The 17,601-nt window shown below is 48.5% G+C and overlaps 1 protein-coding gene across 4 annotated transcripts in view; it reads right to left on the bottom strand.

Moving 5' to 3' along the window:
- PPP1R8 (protein phosphatase 1 regulatory subunit 8) overlaps positions 1-17,601 on the bottom strand; it is an 81,199-nt gene that overhangs the window by 13,633 nt on the left and 49,965 nt on the right. For all 4 annotated transcript variants that reach the window (XM_063954548.1, XM_063954551.1, XM_063954549.1 and 1 more), the window contains 2 exons: positions 5,508-5,725; positions 4,706-4,850 (listed from right to left, as the gene is read on the bottom strand). In XM_063954548.1, coding sequence (XP_063810618.1) covers positions 4,706-4,850; positions 5,508-5,725 — 363 coding nt within the window. The remainder of the gene's footprint in view (positions 1-4,705; positions 4,851-5,507; positions 5,726-17,601) is intronic.

Raw genomic sequence — 17,601 nt, 5'->3', positions numbered from 1 at the left:
GACACCTTTCCTGGTTTTAGGAGGTTCCTGACAAGCTCGGATAACTCCTTGGCTTTTTCCTCCGGGAGAAAAACCTTTTTCTGAACCGTGTCCAGAATCATCCCTAGGAACAGCAGACGAGTTGTCGGCATTAACTGGGATTTTGGAATATTCAGAATCCACCCGTGCTGTTTTAGCACTTCTTGAGACAGTGCTAATCCCATCTCTAGCTGTTCTCTGGACCTTGCCCTTATTAGGAGATCGTCCAAGTATGGGATAATTAATATGCCTTTTCTTCGAAGAAGAATCATCATCTCGGCCATTACCTTTGTAAAGACCCGAGGTGCCGTGGACAATCCGAACGGCAGCGTCTGAAACTGATAGTGACAGTTTTGTACAACGAACCTGAGGTACCCCTGGTGTGAGGGGTAAATTGGAACGTGGAGATACGCATCCTTGATGTCCAAGGATACCATAAAGTCCCCCTCTTCCAGGTTCGCTATCACTGCTCTGAGTGACTCCATTTTGAACTTGAACTTCTTTATGTACAGGTTCAAGGACTTCAGATTTAGAATAGGCCTTACCGAGCCATCCGGCTTCGGTACCACAAAAAGAGTGGAATAATACCCCTTCCCTTGTTGTAGAAGAGGTACCTTGACTATCACCTGCTGAGAGTACAGCTTGTGAATGGCTTCCAAAACCGTCTCCCTTTCGGAGGGGGACGTTGGTAAAGCAGACTTCAGGAAACGGCGAGGTGGATCTGTCTCTAATTCCAACCTGTACCCCTGAGATATTATCTGCAGGATCCAGGGATCTACCTGCGAGTGAGCCCACTGCGCGCTGTAATTTTTGAGACGACCGCCCACGGTCCCCGAGTCCGCTTGAGAAGCCCCAGCGTCATGCTGAGGCTTTTGTAGAAGCCGGGGAGGGCTTCTGTTCCTGGGAAGGAGCTGCCTGTTGGTGTCTCTTCCCTCGACCTCTGCCTCGTGGCAGATATGAATAGCCCTTTGCTCTCTTATTTTTAAAGGAACGAAAGGGCTGCGGTTGAAAAGTCGGTGCCTTTTTCTGTTGGGGAGTGACTTGAGGTAGAAAGGTGGATTTCCCGGCTGTAGCCGTGGCCACCAAATCTGATAGACCGACTCCAAATAACTCCTCCCCTTTATACGGCAAAACTTCCATGTGCCGTTTTGAATCCGCATCGCCTGTCCACTGTCGCGTCCATAAAGCTCTTCTGGCCGAAATGGACATAGCACTTACCCGTGATGCCAGTGTGCAGATATCCCTCTGTGCATCACGCATATAAAGAAATGCATCCTTTATTTGTTCTAACGACAGTAAAATATTGTCCCTGTCCAGGGTATCAATATTTTCAATCAGGGACTCTGACCAAACTACCCCAGCACTGCACATCCAGGCAGTCGCTATAGCTGGTCGTAGTATAACACCTGCATGTGTGTATATACTTTTTTGGATATTTTCCATCCTCCTATCTGATGGATCTTTAAGTGCGGCCGTCTCAGGAGAGGGTAACGCCACTTGTTTAGATAAGCGTGTTAGCGCCTTGTCCACCCTAGGAGGTGTTTCCCAGCGCTCCCTAACCTCTGGCGGGAAAGGGTATAATGCCAATAATTTCTTTGAGATTATCAGCTTTTTATCAGGGGCAACCCACGCTTCATTACACACGTCATTTAATTCTTCTGATTCAGGAAAAACTATAGGTAGTTTTTTCGCACCCCACATAATACCCTGTTTAGTGGTACCTGTAGTATCAGCTAAATGTAACGCCTCCTTCATTGCCAAAATCATATAACGTGTGGCCCTACTGGAAAATACGGTTGATTCGTCACCGTCACCACTGGAGTCAGTGCCTGTGTCTGGGTCTGTGTCGACCGACTGAGGCAAAGGGCGTTTCACAGCCCCTGACGGTGTTTGAGTCGCCTGGACAGGCACTAATTGATTGTCCGGCCGTCTCATGTCGTCAAACGACTGCTTTAGCGTGTTGACACTATCCCGTAGTTCCATAAATAAAGGCATCCATTCTGGTGTCGACTCCCTAGGGGGTGACATCCTCATATTTGGCAATTGCTCCGCCTCCACACCAATATCGTCCTCATACATGTCGACACACACGTACCGACACACAGCAGACACACAGGGAATGCTCCTAACGAAGACAGGACCCACTAGCCCTTTGGGGAGACAGAGGGAGAGTTTGCCAGCACACACCAAAAGCGCTATATATATCAGGGATAGCCTTATAATAAGTGCTCCCTTATAGCTGCTTTATATATATCAAAATATCGCCATAAATTTGCCCCCCCTCTCTGTTTTACCCTGTTTCTGTAGTGCAGTGCAGGGGAGAGACCTGGGAGCCGTCCTGACCAGCGGAGCTGTGAGAGGAAATGGCGCCGTGTGCTGAGGAGATAGGCCCCGCCCCTTTTTTGGCGGGCTCGTCTCCCGCTATTTAGTGAATCCAGGCAGGGGTTAAATATCTCCATATAGCCTCTGGGGGCTATATGTGAGGTATTTTTAGCCTTTATATAGGTTACATTTGCCTCCCAGGGCGCCCCCCCCCAGCGCCCTGCACCCTCAGTGACTGCGTGTGAAGTGTGCTGAGAGGAAAATGGCGCACAGCTGCAGTGCTGTGCGCTACCTTTAGAAGACTGCAGGAGTCTTCAGCCGCCGATTCTGGACCTCTTCTGACTTCAGCATCTGCAAGGGGGCCGGCGGCGCGGCTCCGGTGACCATCCAGGCTGTACCTGTGATCGTCCCTCTGGAGCTGATGTCCAGTAGCCAAGAAGCCAATCCATCCTGCACGCAGGTGAGTTCACTTCTTCTCCCCTCAGTCCCTCGTTGCAGTGATCCTGTTGCCAGCAGGACTCACTGTAAAATAAAAAACCTAAGCTAAAACTTTTTCTAAGCAGCTCTTTAGGAGAGCCACCTAGATTGCACCCTTCTCGGCCGGGCACAAAAATCTAACTGGAGTCTGGAGGAGGGTCATAGGGGGAGGAGCCAGTGCACACCACCTGATCTGGAAAAGCTTTACTTTTTGTGCCCTGTCTCCTGCGGAGCCGCTATCCCCCATGGTCCTTTCAGGAACCCCAGCATCCACTAGGACGATAGAGAAAGGCATTTAATACCTACCGGTAATTCCTTTTCTCGTAGTCCGTAGTGGATACTGGGCGCCCGCCTCAGTGCTTCGAATTCCTGCTTACCTGGTTATAAGTGTTCTTGGTTGGGTCTGCTATTGCTGTCCCATGTTGGGTTAGCGTTGCTATCCATTATTACAGCTAGCTACCACAGGTACTCCTGACCTGTAAAAGGGACCCAGCAGGTTGCGCCATGATCCGGAAACACGTCAGAGCTGCCGGATCATCTCCCGGTACCAGCGGCATAAGGACTGTGCAGTGTACAGGAACCCGCCCTACCCGTCTCCCTATGCGTCCGGTGCAGTCCCTTGGGTGTCCTATGTTCCTCCTGCTACTAGAAGTATGTCAGGGGGTCCCGCCGAAATCACTGACCCACTCGTGGTGTCGCGGCCCAAAGGGGGTGTAGGAGCATCCGCGCTGAATGCTCAAAAAATCAAAGAAAAATCAGTTGTGACCAGATCCTACTGGCACTGAATATAAACACTGAAGTGCCTGAGCATGGGGGCAAGGTATGAGGAGAGAGGAGCCCAGTGCATCCTGGGAGGCTCACAAGCTTAAGATGTTTGGTGCCAGTGCTGGTCTCCACAGCCATACCCAAGTTATTCCCTGTGGAAAAATGGGTTTCAATTGTATAGTTAAGTAAATGAGCTGGATGTATATGTCAACATATTAAAAATAACTTGTGACTTTGTAGCTCTTCAAACACAACCATTAGGTGGCTGCCGCAGCCCTTTTTGTTTTTGCCAGTAGCCCTGGTCCCTAGCTTCTCTTTCTGTTCAGTTTTATTATCACTTTCATTGCAAAATGGATTTAAAGTTTTCCTTCTGTTATCGATGTTGCTATTCCAAGGTACACAACTTTTTTTTTGTCTTCCAGCCTTCATATCGGTCAGTTATTTTAGTTCATTGATTTATGGTTATTTCAGTCAGTTAGTAAAGTTTTCATCCAAATCCATCCAGTGGAAGGCCCAGAACAAACTCCTTGTGTCAAAGTTCTACCCAGCGTACACAAACACCCAAACCCCCTAGTAGGTCTTCTGGGATCCAATGTTACCACTCTGAAGTTTTCCTCAAAATCCAGCAAGTGGAAGGCGCAGAACAGGCTCCCTGGGTCAAAGTTCTACCTCACGCATTCCACCGTGAGCTCCACGGGGACCCCAACACCCCAAAAACCTGGGCAGGATCCAAGTGGACCACCACCTCACACTGGTTTCATGCCAAACATTACAGGGGAGCCCCAATGCATAACCAGACAAACAGACCAACAAATTTTATATAGAAGATATATGGCCCTGGCAGGGATGGCTTTTTTTAGTTGAAACCCTGCCAGTCTTTAAAGTTGAATAATGAAGGGTGTGTGTACAAAGTTTGGTCATGATCCATCAAGCCATGCAAGAGCCTAAGAAGAACATATCTTCTCACACACAACACATTTTATATAATAAATACTACTAAAGGATTCCTGGGACCTAAAGCATTAAGTTTATTCCATTAGTGAATTTTTTCTGCATTAAAATTATGATAGATGTTTAGTTTCAAAGTGTCTGTAAAAGTCCCTTTGCAAATTAGTATGCTCACCTGGATTAATAATTTCGTCATCCTCACTGAAGGCGACACGATAATTCCTCTTCTTCCTCCTAGACCTCTGGATGTCCAAGTTACCCTCTTCAATGGTAAGTGTCGATATTCTCTTGTTGTGGGCTGTGTTGAACTCTGTTAGATTCTTCAAAGTAAACAGAGTTGGTTAGTACGTACTGTAAGTGCAAAAGCTATACAAAGCAAAGGACCCAACTGCTCCCAATTAAAAAGAAAAAGTATCATTAAGAATTTTAAAATCAAAAGTATTGTGCAATGTAAGTGGTGAACATTTGTGATGTGGCTAATGGAAGAGTCATTATAGTAGTGGTACATAGAGCATTTTTGTAAACAAGTGATGTAGCACATTGTGACCGCACCCATTACCAGCGATCAGGTGGCATATTGTACTAAACTGAATTTCGTACCTAGTCATTGCGGAACGCCTTAAAATCAAACACACAAGCCCTTTATCACCACATTAGACAATGATCCATATCACAAATCACTAAAATAACTCATCTGGTCTAATACTGTTGAAGTGTTCAGTATCGCATAATTTTTCAACTACCTAAATTAAAATCATTAAAAGCTGTGATTAAGATTAGAAACAGACAATGCCTAAGAACAGATCTTATATTTCGAAAAGTATTTTTCTACTGAAGTCGTGCTACAAGGTACAAAAAGAATGGATATAAAAAGTATTAATAAAATGATGTGTATGTAGTAAATCTAAATCATGTTTGCAGTGTTACATAATCAAATGTGGACTTGTGTTTGGTCCACGTTATATAGTATTACTCACATCAAGCTCGGTCTCCTCTTCTGGAAGGCCCAGAAGACCTTTTAGCTCATCATCATCTCCAGCTTTATCATCCCCTTTCAAAGCAGATGGAAGAGTTTGAGGCTTCTCACGAAGAGTATACATTCGTGTTGAAGCGCCAAATGAAACTGTGGAATCAATAGGGATCTGTTGAGGCTTGTGGGGCTCTAGTCGGATATGACCAAGAAATGTTCCATGGGCTGGAGAGGAGAGACATGGGCTACAGTTAGAATATATTTAATGTAACAAAGGGAGGTATGACAATTTCAGAAGACCAATAACTGGATATATACAAAACATTGAAAAACTGTCAAGACGCCAAAATAATTGGTAAAGATAAAGTTAAGACGTTTAGAAGGGTCTAATTAAAAAAAATAAGATTTTAAACCTACCGGTAAATCTTTTTCTCGTAGTCCGTAGAGGATGCTGGGACTCCGTAAGGACCATGGGGATAGACGGGCTCCGCAGGAGACATGGGCACTTAAAGAAAGACTTTGACTCTGGGTGTGCACTGGCTCCTCCCTCTATGCCCCTCCTCCAGACCTCAGTTAGAGAAACTGTGCCCAGAGGAGACGGACAGTACAAGGAAAGGATTTTTGTAATCCAAGGGCAAGATTCATACCAGTCACACCAATCACACCGTATAACTTGCGATATATTATCTAGTTAACAGTATGAAGAACATATCATCGGCCCAAAACCGATGAAACCATAACATAACCCTTATGTAAGCAATAACTATATACAAGTCTTGCAGAAGTAGTCCGCACTTGGGACGGGCGCCCAGCATCCTCTACGGACTACAGAAAAAGATTTACCGGTAGGTTTAAAATCTTATTTTCTCTAACGTCCTAGAGGATGCTGGGACTCCGTAAGGACCATGGGGATTATACCAAAGCTCCCAAACGGGCGGGAGAGGGCGGATGACTCTGCAGCACCGATTGAGCAAACAGGAGGTCCTCCTCAGCCAGGGTATCAAACTTATAGAACTTTGCAAAGGTGTTTGACCCCGACCAAGTAGCAGCTCGGCACAGCTGTAATGCAGAGACCCCTCGGGCAGCCGCCCAAGACGAGCCCACCTTCCTAGAGGAATGGGCCTTAACCGATTTCGGTAACGGCAATCCTGCCGTAGAATGCGCCTGCTGAATAGTGTTACAGATCCAGCGAGCAATAGTCTGCTTTAAAGCAGGGCCGCCAACCTTGTTGGCTGCATACAGGACAAACAGTGCTTCTGTTTTTCTGATCCTAGCCGTTCTGGCCACGTAAATTTTCAAAGCCCTGACCACATCAAGGGACTCTGAATCCTCCAAGTCACGTGTAGCCACAGGTACGACAATAGGTTGGTTCATATGAAAAAATGAGACCACCTTAGGTAGGAATTGAGGATGGGTCCGCAACTCCGCTCTATCCATATGGAAAACCAGATAGGGGCTTTTATGCGATAAAGTCGCCAATTCTGAAACTCGCCTAGCCGAAGCCAAGGCTAACAACATGACCACCTTCCAAGAGAGATATTTCAACTCCACTGTTTTAAGTGGTTCAAACCAATGTGACTTAAGGAAACTTAACACCACGTTAAGGTCCCAAGGCGCCACCGGAGGTACAAAAGGAGGCTGAATATGCAGTACTCCCTTCACAAAAGTCTGTACTTCAGGTAAAGAGGCCAATTCCTTTTGAAAGAAAATGGATAAGGCCGAAATCTGAACCTTAATGGAGCCTAAGTTTGGGCCCAAATTCACTCCAGTTTGTAGGAAGTGAAGAAAACGGCCTAGATGGAATTCTTCCTAGGAGCATTCCTGGCATCACACCAAGAAACATTTTCGCCATATTCGGTGATAATGATTAGACGTCACGTCCTTCCTAGCCTTTATTAGCGTAGGAATGACCTCATCCGGAATACCTTTTTCCGCTAGGATCCGGCGTTCAACCGCCATGCCGTCAAACGCAGCCGCGGTAAGTCTTGGAACAGACAGGGACCTTGTTGTAACAGGTCCTGCCTTAGAGGAAGAGGCCACGGATCTTCTGTGAGCATTTCTTGCAGATCCGGATACCAGGTCCTTCGTGGCCAATCTGGAACAATGAGAATTGTTCACTCCTCTTTTTCTTATTATCCTCAACACCTTGGGTATGAGAGGAAGAGGAGGAAACACATACCGACTGGAACACCCACGGTGTCACTAGGGCGTCCACAGCTACCGCCTGAGGGTCTCTTGACCTGGCGCAATACCTTTGTAGCTTTTTGTTGAGACGGGATGCCATCATGTCTATTTGGGGTAGTCCCCACCGACTTGCAATCTGCGCGAAGACTTCCTGATGAAGTCCCCACTCTCAGGGATGCAGATCGGGTCTGCTGAGGAAGTCTGCTTCCCAGTTGTCCACTCCCGGAATGAACACTGCTGACAGAGCGCTTACATGATTCTCCGCCCAGCGAAGAATTCTGTGGCTTCCGCCATTGCCACTCTGCTCCTTGTGCCGCCTTGGCGGTTTACATGAGCTACTGCGGTGATGTTGTCTGACTGGATCAGAACTGGTCGATTGCGAAGTAAGATCTCCGCTTAACGTAGGGCGTTGTATATGGCCCTTAGTTCCAGGATGTTGATGTGAAGACAAGTCTCTTGACTGGACCAAAGTCCTTGGAAATTTCTTCCCTGTGTGACTGCTCCCCAACCTCGGAGGCTCGCGTCCGTGGTCGCCAGGATCCAGTCCTGAATGCCGAACCTCTAGAAGGTGAGCACCGTTTAGCCACCACAGGAGAGATACTCTGGCCCTGGGGTACAGGGTGATCCGCTGATGCAATTGCAGATGCGACCCGGACCATTTGCCCAATAGGTCCCATTGGAAGGTCCTTGCATGGAATGGCTTCGTATGTTGCCACCATCTTTCCCAGAACTTGAGTGCAATGATGTACTGACACTTGTTTTGGTTTCAACAGGTTCATGACTAGAGTCATGAGTTCCTGCGCTTTTTCCGTCGGAAGAAAAACCCTTTTCTGGTCTGTGTCCAGAATCATGCCCAAGAAGGGCAGACGAGTTGTAGGATTCAGCTGCGACTTCGGAATATTGAGAATCCAGCCGTGTCGCTGTAACACCTACAGTGAAAGTGATACGCTGTTCAGCAACTTCTCCCGTGATCTCGCTTTTAGGAGGATATCGTCCAAGTACGGGATAATCGTGACACCCTGCTTGTGCAGGAGCACCATCATTTCCGCCATTACCTTGGTGAAAATTTTTGGGGCCGTGGTAATGACAATCCTGTACCGCAAATCTCAGGTACGCCTGATGAGGAGGATTTATGGGGACATGCAGGTATGCATCCTTTATGTCCAGAGATACCAAAAAATCTCCCCCTTCTAGGCTGGCGATGACCGCCCTGAGTGATTCCATCTTGAACTTGAACCGTTTTAAGTAAAGGTTCAGGGATTTTAAATTTAAAATGGGTCTGACCGAACCGTCCGGTTTCGGAACCACAAACAGAGTTGAGTAGTACCCCTGTCCTCTTTGAAGCAGGGGAACCTTTACCACCACTTGTTGAAGACACAATTTGTGAATCGCATGCAACACTACCTCCCTTTCCAGGGGTTGTTTCGGTAGGGTCGATTTGAAAAACCGGCGAGGAGGCACTTCTTCGAATTCCAGCTTGTAACCCTGGGAAACTATTTCTATTGCCCATGGATCCACCTGAGTGGACCCAGAAGTGGCTGAACAGTCGAAAACATGCCCCCACAGGAGCCGACTCCCTCAGGGGAGCCCCAGCGTCATGCGGTGGATTTTGCAGAGGCCGGGTAGGACTTCTGTTCCTGGGAGCTAGCTGTGTTATGCAGCTTTTTCCCTCTGCCCTTACCTCTGGCAAGAAAGGACGATCCACGTGCTCTCTTGCTTTTATTGGAACGAAAGGACTGCATTTGATAATGAGGCGCTTTCTTAGACTGTGAGGGAATATATGGCAAAAAATTTGATTTACCTGCCGTAGCCGTGGAGACGAGGTCCGAGAGTCCCTCTCCAAACAATTCCTCACCCTTGTAAGGAAACAACTCCATATGTCTCTTGGAGTCGGCATCACCAGTCCACTGTCGGGTCCATAAGACACACCTAGCAGAAATAGACATAGCGTTTATCCTGGAACCCAGTAAACTAATGTCTCTTTGAGCATCCCTCATATAAAAGACCGCATCTTTTATATGCCCTAGGGTCAATAAAATAGTATCCTTATCAAGAGTCTCAATATCCGTTGATAAGGAATCTGTCCAAGCTGCTACAGCACTACAAACCCAGGCCGACGCAATAACCGGTCTGAGTAAGGTACCAGAATGTGTGTAAATGGACTTCAAGGTAACCTCCTGCATGCGGTCAGCAGGATCCTTGAGGGTAGCCGTATCTTGGGATGGAAGCGCTATCTTTTTTGATAAGCGCGTCCCTAGGGGAGGATTCCCACCGTATCCTGTCCTGCGACGGGAAAGGATACGCTGTTAGGATCCTTTTGGGAAACTGCAGTTTTTTGTCTGGAGTCTCCCACGCTTTTTCACATACTTCGTTCAGCTCATGTGAGGAGGGAAAGGAGACCTCAGGTTTCTTTCCTTTATACATGTGTACCCTCGTGTCAGGGACAGGGGGTTTCTCAGTGATATGCAACACATCTTTTATTGCGATAATCATATCAAATACCTTTAGCCACCTTTGGCTGCAATTTTGTATCATCGTAATAGACACTGGAGTCTGAATCCGTGTCGGTATCTGTGTCAACTATTTGGGATAGTGGGCGCTTCTGAGACCTCGAAGGTCCCGGCGACATAGGGACAGGCATGGGTTGACTCCCTGACTGTGCCCCAGCTTCGGCTTTGTCTAGCCTTTTGTGCAATAAATTAACATTTGCACTTAAAACATTCCAAATATCCATCCAGTCCGGCGTCGGCACCGCCGACGGAGACCTAACATTCATAAACTCCCCCTCCTCCTTAGGTGAGCCCTCAACCTCAGACATGTCGACACACACGTACCGACACACCACACACACAGGGAAGCTCTTTTCTGAAGACAGGTTCCCCACCAGGCCCTTTGGAGAGAGAGAGAGAGAGAGAGAGAGAGAGAGTATGCCAGCACACACCCCAGCGCTATATGACCCAGGAATAACACAGTAAATTAATGTTTACCCAGCAGCGCTGTTTTATGTATCTGCGCCAATTATGTGCCCTTCCCTCTACTTTAAAACCATCCGTCACCGTGTGTCAAGCAGGGGAGAGTCCGGGGAGCTTCCTCTCAGCGGTGCTGTGGAGAAAAAATGGCGCTGGTGAGTGCTGGGGGAGAAGCCCCGCCCCCTCGGCGGCGGTCTTCTGTCCCGCTCAATTTTTTCAATAAATGGCGGGGGCTCTTTTTATACATGTACAGTGCCCAGCTGTACATGTATATATACATCTGTGCCATAAGACAGGTTTATTTTGCTGCCCAGGGCGCCCCCCCTTGCACCCTTACAGTGACCGGAGTGTGTGAGGTGAAAGGGAGCAATGGCGCACAGCTGCAGTGCTGTGCGTTACCTCAGTGAAGATTCAAGTGTCTTCTGCCGCCTCAGATGGGTCTTTTCCTCACATACTCACCCGGCTTCTTTCTTCCGGCTCTGCGAGGAGGACGGCGGCGCGGCTCTGGGACGGACGGCGAGGGTTAGACCTGCGTACCGATCCCTCTGGAGCTAATGGTGTCCAGTAGCCTAAGAAACAGAGCCCTGAACTCAGAGAAGTGGGTCTGTTTCTCTCTCCTCAGTCCCTCGATGCAGGGAGTCTGTTGCCAGCAGGCTCCCTGAAAATAAAAAACCTAACAAAAATGCTTTCTTACAGGAAACTCAGAAGAGCTCCTGAAATGCACCTAGTCTCCACTGGGCACAGTATCAAACTGAGGTCTGGAGGAGGGGCATAGAGGGAGGAGCCAGTGCACACCCAGAGTCAAAGTCTTTCTTTAAGTGCCCATGTCTCCTGCGGAGCCCGTCTATCCCCATGGTCCTTACAGAGTCCCAGCATCCTCTAGGACGTTAGAGAAAATAGGAATTCTAAATGTTGTATGAAGGGGCTCTGTTGATATCCTGGCTGACGGGATGTCAGCTGTCCGTATCCCACCAGCGAGCGCAGCAAGTCCCCTTGCGGGCTCGCCACGATTTGGGCCTGGTGGCGAGCTTTGCTTGGCACCGGTTCTATTATCCTCCTTGGGTGGTGTGGACTCACAACCTGAGTGGGAATACCGGGGAGTTGTTGGTATTCCGATCGCCAGCATTTTACCAGCTGTCAGAATTCCGGCGTCAGGAACCTGAACTCCGGGATCCCAACAGTTGGTATATTAACTACATTCCATATGAAGCCCTAATACAAAACAGCGCCCAGACTTTAAACATGAAACTGCAAATCTATTTTTTATTTGAAGATAAGTATTCAAGTTTTCTGGTCCTACCGGTAGTAGTGTTGGGTAGATTACATAAAACGGTAATCCAATTCTGACGTAAATTCAGATCTTCTCAACAACCCCTAAAGGGGGGTACTCACGGAGCGATAACCTAAGCAATCTGACTAGGTTGCTTAGATTTTAAGCATGATCGCTCAATGTGTACCCCCCACAGCGATGCGCAGCCCTGCGCATCGCTATATTGTCTTGCATGCAGGCTCAATCTAGCAGGTCGCTCATTTCACCCGCTGAGTGAAATGAGCGGCCCCCCGTCTCCCCCCGCACGCTCCGCACACATCGCGCTGTGCTGAGCTGGGGGAGAGATGTGTGCTGAGCGGTTCGCTCAGCACACATCACTCCCCAGATCTGCCTGTGAATACGGACCTATAGTCACACGGGGCAGTTTGCATCAGTATTAAATATTCCCAGAAAAGCACTATTTTATTTTTTTTTCATATACACACACATGCATACACACACACACACACACACACACACACAGCTTTAATCGCAGTATACAGATTAACAGCTGCAAAACTTTATTTTGTTTTATCTTTTTAAATGTATATATTAGTCCACAATACTCCCACCTAGGAAGTAACTAAGGTCCAGATATATCAATACTCAGGGGTATATTAAATTGAAGTGGAAAACTGCCGTCTGTCGAAAAGAAGGCAGTTTTCGACTTTTTAAGGTCGAATCCTGATTCAACCTATACAATATTTTCCAAAAATTTTCGACATGGCGAAAAGCACGTGGATCGGCCGGAATAGCTGCCGATCCATGTGTTTAAGTCGAAACCAAAATGATGTCGGAATGAGATGCAGACCCAGAGGCGGCGAGGGGGGGGGGGGGGGGGGGGGGGGAGCCGCAGGGAGACGGGGGGGAAAGCCCCTTGTAGCTGACATAATAAGCTCAATATCCGGCAACCTAGTACAATATTAGCAGCACCATATCTAGCAAGAACTCCCAGTATAGTGTTTCAGCACAAGCCAGGAATCCAAGAGATATATACGGTGACTAGAAGTCAGAGAAAAATACACAGTAGGTATGACTTGTGAAACACCTATATCCACTAATAAACCTGACGCACTGAGCCCCCTCAGGTTACAGAATATAGGTTTATCAGGCTGAGTGAAATACACGAAATGGCAGACACTCAGCAGCTACATGCACACACAGAAAGTCACAATGGGGGTAATTCTGAGTTGATCACAGCAGGAACTTTGTTAGCAGTTGGGCAAAACCATGTGCACTGCAGGGGAGGCAAATATAACATGTGCAAAGAGAGATAGATTTGGGTGTGGTGAGTTCAATCTGCAATCTAAATTGCAGTGTACAAATAAAGCAGCCAGTATTTACCCTGCACAGAAACAAAATAACCCACCCAAATCTAACTCTCTCTGCAAATGTTATATCTGCCCCCCCTGCAGTGCACATGGTTTTGCCCAACTGCAAAACCATGACTGACAGGGAGTGAGGGAGAGAGAGAGAGATATGCAGCTCCACGGCGGGGAACATTTGCCTAAATGGCGCCCTGAGGCTAGGGGAGGGGCTACAGGTCAAAGCCTTATCCCCCTTGTTGGCTTACCCACCGGGCGCTGCGGGCTGTAGTCAAACATTTTTTGAAGAAAACCGACCTGTGCCTAGTGTCCTGGTGGCTAGTGTAGCGTCTGCCCCTTACAGTGTCCACGCCAGCGTGCGCTCGGCCCGGCTCCCACCGGCCGCGCCGGATCGCTATTACAGCGGGCTAAAAAGACCTCTTACCTCCCCTGTAGTTACCCGGCAACCAGGGCACAGGAGTATACAGCGCCGCTGGGGGGTGATGGAGCTGCAGCAGGGGATGCCTGTCTGACATCTAGTCACTGCTGCAGCCCTTGAAGTCTTTTCTCTTCTTCTGAAATATGCTTTTCCTAGGGCTGCTGGAGCAGCTCCCCTGTTGTATGCCTGCTTACTGCAAGGCACCAACTACAAAACTGAGCTCCTGTGCACGGAGGCGGGGTTATAGCGGAGGCGGCGCTATGCATCTTGGGAACAGTCAAAGCTATGAGCCTGTTGGTGCCTAGGATCAAGATCCTACTCTACACCCCGATGTTATTCCTTGTGGAGTCCAGTGTACCCCACAGCAGAAAATAAGATTTTACTCACCGGTAAATCTATTTCTCGTAGTCCGTAGTGGATGCTGAGCCTCCGTAAGGACCATGGGGATTAGCGGCTCCGCAGAAGACTGGGCACAACTAAAGAAAGCTTTAGGACTACCTGGTGTGCACTGGCTCCTCCAACTAAGACCCTCCTCCAGACCTCAGTTAGGATACTGTGCCCGGAAGAGCTGACACAATAAGGAAGGATTTTGAATCCCGGGTAAGACTCATACCAGCCACACCAATCACACCGTATAACTCGTGATACTATACCCAGTTAACAGTATGAAATATAACAGAGCCTCTCAACAGATGGCTCAACAATAACCCTTTAGTTAGGCAATAACTATAAACAAGAATTGCAGACAATCCGCACTTGGGATGGGCGCCCAGCATCCACTACGGACTACGAGAAATAGATTTACCGGTGAGTAAAATCTTATTTTCTCTGACGTCCTAAGTGGATGCTGGGACTCCGTAAGGACCATGGGGATTATACCAAAGCTCCCAAACGGGCAGGAGTGCGCGGATGACTCTGCAGCACCGAATGAGCAAACTCTAGGTCCTCCTCAGCCAGGGTATCAAACTTGTAGACTCTTACAAAAATGTTTTAACCCGACCAAGTAACAGCTCGGCAAAGTTGTAAAGCCGAGACCCCTCGGGCAGCCGCCCAAGAAGAGCCCCCTTTTCTCGTGGAATGGGCTTTTACAGAATTAGGGTGCGGCAGTCCAGCCGCAGAATGTGCAAGTTGAATCGTGCTACAGATCCAGCGAGCAATCGTCTGCTTAGAAGCAGGAGCACCCAGCTTGTTGGGTGCATACAGGAGAAATAGCGAGTCAGTTTTCCTGACTCCAGCTGTCCAGGAAACATATACTTTTCAGGGCCCTGACTACATCCAGTAACTTGGAATCCTCCAAGTCCCAAGTAGCCGCAGGCACCACAATAGGTTGGTTCACATTAAAAAATTATACCACCTTAGGAAGGAATTGGGAACGAGTCCTCAATTCCGCCTTATCCATATAAAATACAGATAAGGGCTTTTGTATGACAAAGCCGCCAATTCTGATACACGCCTGGCCGACGCCAAGGCCCACAGAATGACCACTTTCCACGTGAGGTATTATAGCTCCACGGATTTAAGTGGCTCAACCCAATGCGACTTCAGGAAATCCAACACCACGTTGAGATCCCACGGTCCCACTGGAGGCACAAACGGGGGCTGACTATGCAGCACTCCCTTAACAAAAGTCTGAACTTCAGGCAGTGAAGCCAGTTCAATTTTGGAAGAAAATCGATAGAGCCGAAATCTGGACCTTAATGAAACCCAATTTTAGGCCCATAGTCACCTCTGACTGTAGGAAGTGCAGAAATCGACCTAGCTGAAATTTCTCCTTTGGGGCCTTCCTGGCCTCACAGTACGCAACATATTTCCGCCATATGTGGTGATAATGGTTTGCGTTCACTTCTTTCCTAGCTTCAAATAGCGTAGGGATAACTTCCTCCGGAATTCCCTTTTCCTTCAGGATCCGGCGTTCAACCGCCATGCTGTCAACGCAGCCGCGGTACGTCTTGGAACAGACAGGCCCCCTGCTGCAGCAGGTCCTGTCTGAGCGGCAGAGGCCATGGGTCCTCTGAGATAATTTCTTGGAGTTCTGGTTACCAAGCTCTTCTTGGCCAACCCGGAACAATGAGTATAGTTCTTACTCCTCTCCTTCTTATTATTCTCATTACCCTGGGTATGAGAGGCAGAGAAGGGAACACATACACCGACTGGTACACCCACGGTGTTACCAGAGCGTCCACAGCTATCGCCTGAGGGTCCTTGACCTGGCGCAATATCTTTGTAACTTTTAGTTGAGGCGGGACGCCATCATGTCCACCTGTGGCCTTTCCCAACAGTGTACAATCATTTGGAAGACTTCTGGATGAAGTCCCCACTCTCCCGGGTGGAGGTTTCTTAGTTGTCCACTCCGGGAATGAACACTGCTGACAGTGCTAACACATGATTTTCCGCCCATTGGAGAATCCTTGTAGCTTCTGCCATCGCCATCCTGCTTCTTGTGCCGCCCTGTCGGTTTACATGAGCGACCGCAGTTTTGTTGTCTGACTGGATCAGCACCGGCCGGTGTTGAAGCAGGGGTCTAGCCTGACTTAGGGCATTGTAAATGGCCCTCAGTTCCAGAATATTTATGTGTAGGGAAGTCTCCCGACTTTTCCATAGCCTTGGAAGTTCCTTCCCTGTGTGACTGCCCCCCAGCCTCGAAGGCTGGCATCCGTGGTCACCAGGACCCATTCCTGTATGCCGAATCTGCGGCCCCCTAGAAGATGAGCACTCTGCAGCCACCACAACAGCGACACCCTGACCCTTGGAGACAGGGTTATCCGCCGATGCATCTGAAGATGCTACCCGGACCACTTGTCCAACAGATCCCACTGGAAAATCCTTACATGGGACCTGGCGAATGGAATTTCTTCGTAAGAAGCTACCATCTTTCCCAGGGCTCGCGTGCATTGATGCACCGACACCTGTATACGTATTAGGAGGTCTCTGTCTAGAGACAACAACTCCTTGGACTTCTCCTCCGGGAGAAACCCTTTTTATCATGTTCTGTGTCCAGAACCATACCAAGGAACAGTAGACGCGTCGTAGGAACCAGCTGCGACTTTGGAATATTCAGAATACAGCCGTGCTGTTGTAGCACTTCCCGAGATAGTGCTACTCCGACGAACAACTGCTCCCTGGACCTCGCCTTTATAAGGAGATCGTCCAACTACGGGATAATTATTTCGGCCATTACCTTGGTAAATACCTCGGTGCCGGGGACAGACCAACGGCAACGTCTGGAATTGGTAATGACAATCCTGTACCACAATATTGAGGTACTCCTGGTGAAGAGGGTAAATAGGGACATGCAGGTAATCATCCTTGATGTCCAGTGATACCATGAAATTCTCCAGGCTTGCAATAATCGCCCTGAGCGATTCCATTTTGAACTTGAACCTTCGTATATAAGTGTTCAAGGCTTTCAATTTTAGAATGGGTCTCACCAAACCGTCTGGTTTCGGTACCACAACATTTTGAAATAGTAACCCCGGCCTTGTTGAAGGAGGGGTACCTTGCTTTCACCTGCTGGAAGTACAGCTTGTGAATTGCCGCCAGTACTACCTTTCTCCGAGGGCAGCCGGCAAGGCTGATGTGAGGTAACGGCGAGGGGGAGTCGCCTCGAACTCCAGCCTGTATCCCTGTGATACTATTTGCAGAACCTAGAGATCCACCTGTGGGCAAGCCCACTGGTCCCTGAAGTTCCCGAGACGCGCCCCTACCGCACCTGTCTCCACCTGTGGAGCCCCAGCGTCATGCGGTGGACTCAGGAAGCGGGGGAGAATTTTTGATCCTGGGAACTGGCTGCTGGTGCAGCTTTTTTCCTTCTTCCCTTGTCTCTGTACAGAAAGGAAGCGCCTTTGACCCGCTTGCTTTTCTGAAGCCGAAAGGACTGTACCTGAAAATACGGTGCT

Source organism: Pseudophryne corroboree, chromosome 2 (genome assembly GCF_028390025.1).
Source record: "Pseudophryne corroboree isolate aPseCor3 chromosome 2, aPseCor3.hap2, whole genome shotgun sequence".
NCBI classification, from domain to species: domain Eukaryota; kingdom Metazoa; phylum Chordata; class Amphibia; order Anura; family Myobatrachidae; genus Pseudophryne; species Pseudophryne corroboree.
The sequence above is the reverse complement of the archived record's forward strand: the minus strand, read 5'-3'. Positions and strand labels throughout refer to the sequence as shown.